The sequence below is a fragment of the Thamnophis sirtalis genome, unplaced genomic scaffold, assembly GCF_051295495.1.
Source record: "Thamnophis sirtalis isolate CommonGarterSnake01/CBP01778 unplaced genomic scaffold, rThaSir2_p1.2 scaffold_13, whole genome shotgun sequence".
Classification (NCBI taxonomy): domain Eukaryota; kingdom Metazoa; phylum Chordata; class Lepidosauria; order Squamata; family Natricidae; genus Thamnophis; species Thamnophis sirtalis.
In genome coordinates this window covers 38371237-38378610 of record NW_028261393.1, presented here as the reverse complement: position 1 = coordinate 38378610, position 7374 = coordinate 38371237, and the positions used below count along the sequence as shown (strand labels likewise).

At 47.4% G+C, this 7374-nt stretch overlaps 1 protein-coding gene across 2 annotated transcripts; it reads left to right on the top strand.

The window, feature by feature from the left end:
* The first annotated feature begins 958 nt into the window (after positions 1 to 958).
* On the top strand, positions 959 to 7111 carry LOC106553623 (voltage-gated potassium channel KCNC1). 2 transcript variants are annotated; one of them, XM_087727463.1, is made up of 3 exons: positions 959 to 1056; positions 3501 to 3999; positions 5725 to 7111. In XM_087727463.1, exons 2-3 carry the CDS (start codon positions 3514 to 3516, stop codon positions 6532 to 6534), a joined length of 1296 nt encoding a protein of 431 aa, XP_087583589.1. In that variant the 5' UTR covers positions 959 to 1056; positions 3501 to 3513; the 3' UTR covers positions 6535 to 7111. The 2 variants fall into 2 exon arrangements, with proteins under 2 accessions (XP_087583589.1, XP_087583590.1); XM_087727464.1 differs by lacking the exon at positions 959 to 1056 and adding an exon at positions 1068 to 1211.
* Positions 7112 to 7374: the final 263 nt, after the last annotated feature.

The window sequence follows — 7374 nt, the reverse complement described above, 5'->3', positions numbered from 1 at the left end:
CACATTCGAATTCTTGCCCAGTATTTTTTCGCTTCTCTACATGTCCACCACAATGTGGACAGACTAGATGGCCTCAGGGACCCCTGGCCCTTTAGTAACGGGCTGAGCTCCTTCGTCTCCCCAGGGCTGCTGTTCCCTTACCCTCTGAAACAAATGGCTAAAATGCATTTGATCAGCCTACTGATTAATTTCTCTGCCATCCAAACCTGGAAGTGATGTGGGGGTGTGGGGCAGGGAGGTTGGGGGGCTGCCTCTGTCTTGGGTAAGATGGGTGGATTCTGTGCTGGTCCTTTAGCCAGGCTGCCAAACTGGCTGGCTGGAGCTGCTTTTGTGGGAAGCAAACACAACCAGCATCCAAAGAGAGGCAAACAGGCCAGGCTTTCAATTAGAGACTGTGGGGAGAAATGGACCTTGGCTCCTCCATCTCTCTGGGTGGAGAAATGGGGCACCAGAAGCATGGGGTCCCACCCTATTGTCCCCTTTGTTGTCAGCATGACAAAAGTTGGGCTAAAAGTTCAATTGTCCATCCTTCTAGGCCACTGATTAAAAAGATGGGGGCTCCATTCTACCAACTAGAATAACTGCTGCTGATGAGTTTTACGAGATGCTTATAATTATGGTCAAGTTATGTTATTAATCATTTGACTACGTTTGCTTTGGGACGAAAGTTGCTCAATTTCCGAAATAAAATAAAATAGAGTTAGTTTGTGTGTGTGTGTGTGTGTGTGTGTGTGTGTGTGTGTGTGTGTGAAAAAATTAAAATAAAAAAAATAAAGACAGAAGAACATCATCACTCTGCTTTTGCCAAAGCAACGGGAAGGGACAGACCATGCTGTTCAGGGAAAGATCTTATGCAATTTACCTCCCCCCTCCCCCTTCCCCCCTCTGGTGCCTCTGTTTAGAGCCTGGCTTTGTTTTTTTGGCCTCCATGAGTTGGACATGAGCCTGAGCACATCCTGTTTTCCTCTCCTCCTCCTCCTCCTCCTCCTCTTCTTCTTCTTCCTCTTGCAGGCTGCTTTTTCCAAGACTCTGCAAAACTGCTCTACAAGATTAAAGGTAAAAAGAGAAAAGAGAAGGAGAAGGTTGGTGGAGCCTCAGTGGAGCTGGGGAAGGAACCAGGAGTTGAAAAGTGGCGTTCTTGGATGCCAGTGAGGAGTGATATAAAGCCAGTTCCAGGGGCTCAACATCCTTTATATCGAAGAAGGAGCCAGGTCTGGTGCTTCCATTTGGGTGGATTGTAAAAGACTCGGGTTGTTACTACCACTTGTGTTTGGGCAGAAACCGGCTGAATACATTTAACATTTAATTACAACCAGGAACTTTTTACTCTCTGGTATGGGTTTTGTGGGGACGTGGTGGCTCAGTGGCTAAGACACTGAGCTTGTTGATCAAAAATGTTGGCAGTTCGGTGGTTCGAATCCCTAGAGCCGCGTAACAGGGTGAGCTCCCGTTACTTGTCCCAGCTTCTGCCAACCTAGCATGTAAAAAATGCAAGTAGAAAAACAGGAACCACCTTTGGTGGGAAGGTAACAGCGTTCCATTGAGCCTTTGGCGTTTAGTCATGCCGGCCACATGACCATGGAAACGTCTTCGGACAGCGCTAGGTCTTTGGTGTTGAAACCCCCTAGAGTTGGGAACGATTAGCACATATAGTATGTGTAAGGGGAATCTTTACCTTATGGGGATTGTGAGCTTCAGAACTGAATTGTAGTTCTTATTTTTCTCATAGTCATATATTTATTTTTCTTATTTTTCTAATTTTCAATAAATCATTCAGCTAGCTATGGAAATATTTGCTCAAAATTTCAGGAAAGGTTATGCATTTGATTAATTTGTTTCTTTTTAAATCCTCAATTTTCAAATAATTCATGTTCCCTGAGCAGACAATTAAAGAGGCAACTGGGTTTCATGTTCAACCCGGGGGTAATATTCAGCAGGTTCTGACAGGTTCTGGAGGTAGTGGAAATTTTGAATAGTTCGGAGAACAGGCAAATACTTCTGGCTGGCCCCTCGAGTGGGGAGGGAATGTGGATTTTGCAGTATCCTTCCACTACCATGCCCATCAAGGCATGCCACGCTCACCAATTCACGCCCACAGAACTGGCAATAAAAAAATTTGAATTTCACCCCTGGTTCAGCCTGGATCTTTCTGAGAAAATTACTGTGTTAATTACTTTGGGCTCCATAGCTGGGAGGAACCATCCAAAGGATGGTCAGGTATTTGAAAGAATCAGATGATTTAACTTAAAAAAAAAATCTAAGGTGCTAAAATGAATGAGTTAAATGTAATACTTCTTTTGATATTTTATTACGTACTTCTGAGGCACTGTTTCCAATGGTCAAGAAACAGCCAGAAAGAATTATACTAATGAAGGATGAAGTATGAAGGAAGTATTTGAGAGCTTGTCCCTTAGTCTCTGGTGGACAACCTCTTTTTTCTAAATGTTTGGAGAAACAGTGTGACTGTGATCCACAGAAGTCCCTCCTTAACTAGGAAATATTGGAAGGAAGTAATGTCAGTGGTGGAATTCATTTTTTTTTACTACTGGTTCTGTGGGTGTGGCTTGGTGGGCATGGCATGGCTTCATAGCCATGGTAGGGGAAGGATACTGTAAAATCTCCATTCCCTCCTCACTCCAGGGGAAGGATACTGCAAAATCTCCATTCCCTCCTGACTCCAGGGGAAGGATACTGCAAAATCCCCATTTCCTCCCCACTCCAGGGGAAGGATACTGCAAAATCTCCATTTCCTCCCCACTCCAGGGGAAGGATACTATAAAATCTCCATTCCCTCCCCACTCCAGGGGAAGAATACTGTAAAATCTCCATTCCCTCCTCACTCCAGGGGAAGAATACTGTAAAATCTCCATTCCCTCCTCACTCCAGGGGAAAGGATATTGTAAAATCTCCAGTCTCCCAACACTTTTCTTCTAAAACAGTATTAAAAGAATTGGGCTCTTAATAATAGTAAGAATAATGTTAATAGTACCTCCATGATTCCTAGCTACAGCCAAATCACTGGATAATGAAGCCTCTGCTATCTCCTGGATGAATGTTCTAGATCTGTGATGGCAAACCTATGGCATGCTCTGTGGTCACGTGCGCCATCACCAGCTCCTCTTCTGGTTTTTGGCAGCTGGTTTTTGTGGGCACCAGAGGGCTGGAAAATGGCCTGAAAACGGCTCCAAAAATGGCACAATATGGCAAAAAACAGGCCTTTTTTGGGCCTGTATTCAGGACATTTTCAGGACATTTTTGGGCCTTTTTCTGGGCCAAAATGGCCTGAAAACAGCCTGAAAATGGCCCTAAAAACAGCCAAAAACAGGCATGTGCACGTCAACCAGCTGTTCTTCAAGTTTCCAGTGCTCCGACACGCATCTAAGCATATTCCATTTTGGGCACTTGGTGCCAAAAAGGTTTGCCATCACTGTTCTTGATGATGATGATGATGATGATGATGTTGATGATTATGACGACAGACCTTTTCCTGTTCTTGGCAGCCAGTTGCAAGAGATGAAACCATTGGAGGAAAAGATCTCCTTGAACATTGGGGGTCTCCGGTTTGAGACCTATGCCAGCACCCTCCAGGCTTTCCCTGGCACCAGGCTATGCCGCCTGACGGAGCCCCAGGCAGCCACCACTTTCGACTACGACCCGGACACCAAGGAGTTCTTCTTTGACAGAAGTTCCTGCCTCTTTGAGGAGGTGCTCAACTACTACAGAACCAAAGAGCTGCACTGCCCTGACCTGACCTGCAAGTCGGCCCTGGATGAGGAGCTGGCCTTCTGGGGTCTCAGCAACGCCCCCCTGGCACCCTGCTGCTGGCAGAAATTGGCCATCACTGAGAGGCAAAAGGAAGAGTACGGCCTCCGGGAGGAAGACCAAGCGGTGGTTGGGCTCCTGGACCAGGCAGGAAGGAACCAAAGTGCCTGGAGGGGCCGATGGAGGACCAGAATCTGGACCATGTTTGAGAAGCCTTTCTCCAGTTTAAGTGCAAAGGTCAACTACGGTTTGGGGGGGGCAGCATGTGCTCCTTGCAGTCTTGCCTCAGTGTTTTTCTCGGTCTCTTCAGGGGCCATAACCCAAGGCCGAGCCAAAGGCACCCGCCTGTTTTGTTAGCGTGAAGCGGCTGGTCACTCTTTCAGAACTTTGCTGAACTTTTGTCTCCCTGCAGGGCTCAGTGGCTAAGATCCTGAGCTTGTCGATCATAAAGGTTGGCAATTTGGTGGCTCAAATCCCTCGTACAGGTCTCCTGCATCAGAGGGGGTTGGACTAGATGACCTCCAAGGTCCCTTCCCACTCTGTTACTGTTAAGAGAGTTCAAGGGCAGCTGGAGGGCAGCCATTTGGTTGAGTTTCCTGGACCTGCAAGACAAGCTGAGGATCAGCTGAAGGGCAGTTTATTCATTTTGAGGTCCGTTTCTCTCAGGCGTTATAAGAGAATACCTTCAGGATTGTTGGGATGAAGAGCATGGCACATCAAGTATAAATCTTGCTGCTCATTATAATAGTAGTAAAAGTAAGAATGGCTATTTGATTAGCTCCCCATGGGGTGGAAATCAACCTATTCAGGATGCAGCATTGAAACAGCCTCCAGCGTCCTCCAGCGTCCTCCAGCTTCCTCCTCTAGCTCAGACAAAGCTGGCCAGAGATGGGATTCTCCCCCTCCCCCCCCACACAAACAATTCTTCCCCAAGTTCATGAGCAGAGAAATTGGGCAGACATTCCCCTCCCTGAATTTTTGGAGGGGAAGGAGAAATTCTCCAGGGAGTATCTGGGAGGAGGCTGTTCCTGAGCTTATGGATGGGAATAGATAGAAGGGGGAGTGGGGAGAACCAGATGTTAGAGAGAGGTTTGTCCTCTGAAAGATCGACTATTCAGACCCACATTTGGCCAGCTAGCCTCAGGTATGTACAGGAGCCCCACCAGCCAACCTGGGGGATTTCTCTAAAATCCTCTTCTCTTTGCAAGGACTGTTTTCTCAAGCAGACGGAGGTTGAATAAGAATGCATTTTAAGAAAATGAGGGGTCATTTCAGTGATGGGATTCAAATTGTTTTTACTACTGGTTCTGGGTGTGGCTTGGTGGGCATGGCAGGGGAAGGATACTGCAAAATCCCCATTCCCTCCCCGTTCCAGGGGAAGGACCCTGCAAAATCTCCATTCCCACCACACTCCAGGGGAAGGTTACTGCAAAATCCCCATTCCCTCCCAACTCCAGGGGAAGAATGCTGTAAAATATCCATTCCCACCACACTCCTGGGGAAAGGATACTGTAAAATCTCCTTTCCCTCCCCACTCCAGGTGAAGGATACTGCAAAATCCCCATTCCCTCCTGATCAGCTGAGACTCGGGAGGCAGAGAATAGATGCGGTGTGGCCAGTCAGAGGTGGGATTTACTGGTTCTCCGAACTTCTCAAAATTTCCACTATCTCTTCTCCAGAACTGGTCAGAACATGCTGAATACTACCACGAAATGACCATGTCATTTCGCCCCCGAGGCTCTAGTTTCAGACAGTTCACTCTGATGCCCTGGATTCAGAGAGGTGATCCGTGTGCTAAAAGCTGAGCCTCTTTAACTGAACTCACTTGCACTGCTGGCAATTTGCACAGGATATTTGCACAGCCACCCTGATATTCAGGGTCAGAGAGCGGGTGTATACCTTTGATTGATAAAGCAATCCATCCATCCTGCTGACCTCCTCTCTTTCTCCCCTCCCCAACAGGGCTTGGCTGCTGTGTGTCTATTCTTCAATATAGGAGTATGCTGCCTTTTTATTGCCAAAGCTTTTGAAGACACCCATTTTTTGCCTTTTTACATCCTGGAAAACCAGACCAGCCTTGCTTCATACCTTCACACTGAAGCCGACAGTCCCTTTAACACCAAGACCCCTTACCTCCTTCTCACGGAACTTTTCTGCGTCCTCTGGTTCATGCTTGAATTTTTTTCTCGACTCCTTTCCTGCCCAAGGAAGAAGGAATTCCTTCAAAGCCCACTGAATGCAGCCGACTTTCTCTCCTTCTTCCCCGTTTACATTGAACTTTCCTGGTATAGGCATCCTGAAAGCCATCCGGGTTTTGTATTCTGGCTGGACTTCTTGCGTGCCTTGTACTTCTTCAAACTCTTGAAGGTCCTCAAGCTGGTGGAGACCCCTTTGATGCTAAGAGTGTTGTCCTATACCTCCAGGGCCCTCATCAGGGAGATCCTCCTGCTCCTCGTGGTTCTACTCTTCGAAATCCTTTTCTTTGGCTCACTCTGTTATTTTGTAGACATCATTGAAGACAACGCATACACACCTTTCCTGGATATCGGCTCAGCTTTCTGGTGGGCGGTGGTCACCTTGACAACAGTTGGTTATGGAGACGTGGTACCCCACTCTCCAATTGGCAAAATGATTGGAGCCTGCACAGCCCTATGTGGCATCCTGACCATCATCATCCCAATTCCATTCTTCTGTATCAAATTCCAAGGCTATTACGATGCGGTCATGACCAAAGAGAAGAGAAAGAGGCAAATGGTCACCTTGCCATCGTGATGGCTGGGTGGGAGGCTTCCCGTGTTTCATCGGAAAAAGACCTGTATTACCAAACTGCTCCTGCTGCTTTCATCCTGCCGTGTGTGTCTTCCCGTAGGAAGCGTTAATGCTTTCATAAAGCCAGTCTGTTCCTGGAACTTCTCCACCATGGACATGATCACCATCCCCATGAAAGTCTTATTTTCAAAAGGTTTCAAAGTAATTTTCTAAAAGTTCTTGCTTCCAACTTAGCGGGCAAATAACAGCCTCTTTCCCACTATGGACACAAGCTTATTAATTTGGAGTCTATTAGAAATGTTTGATCATGGTGCCTTCCTTTCCAGCAAGCATCCTTGTTGGCTGAGGGTAAGGGGAAAGTGAGGTCATATGGCAGACACTGGTAGGGAAGGCTGGCCTGGATTTGATCACAATTGTTAGAGGAATATAGCAATAGCACTGTGATGGCAAAACTATGGCACACCTGCCACAGGTGGCACATGGAGCCCTCTCTGTGGGCACTTAAGCCATCACCACAGGTCAGCTCCACTGTGCATGTGCGTGCGTCTCCCACCAATCAGCTGATTTTCAGGTCTCTGACGCACATGCGGGAGACGCACGCCCGTGCACGGAGGGGCGGAAGGGATCGCATGCACAGGTGGTGGGAAACACAGGGGGGGTGTCACATGTGCATTGCGTTATGGGTGTGGGCATGCGCGAGCGTGCTGTCGCACACACACACACACACTTTCAGCATGGGAAGACAAAAGGGTTAGCCATCGCTGCAATAACACTTAGATTTATATACCGCTTTATAGCACTTCACAGTCATCTCTAAGCAGTTTACAAAGTCAGCATCTTGCC

What these genes read in the sequence shown, in the direction of transcription:
- LOC106553623 (XM_087727463.1), top strand. Translation starts at nt 3,514, where the DNA reads ATGAAACCATTGGAGGAAAAGATCTCCTTGAACATTGGGGGTCTCCGG. An exon ending in TCTCCAGTTTAAGTGCAAAG is followed by an intron (nt 4,000 to 5,724) that starts GTCAACTACGGT and finishes CCTCCCCAACAG; the next exon opens with GGCTTGGCTGCTGTGTGTCT.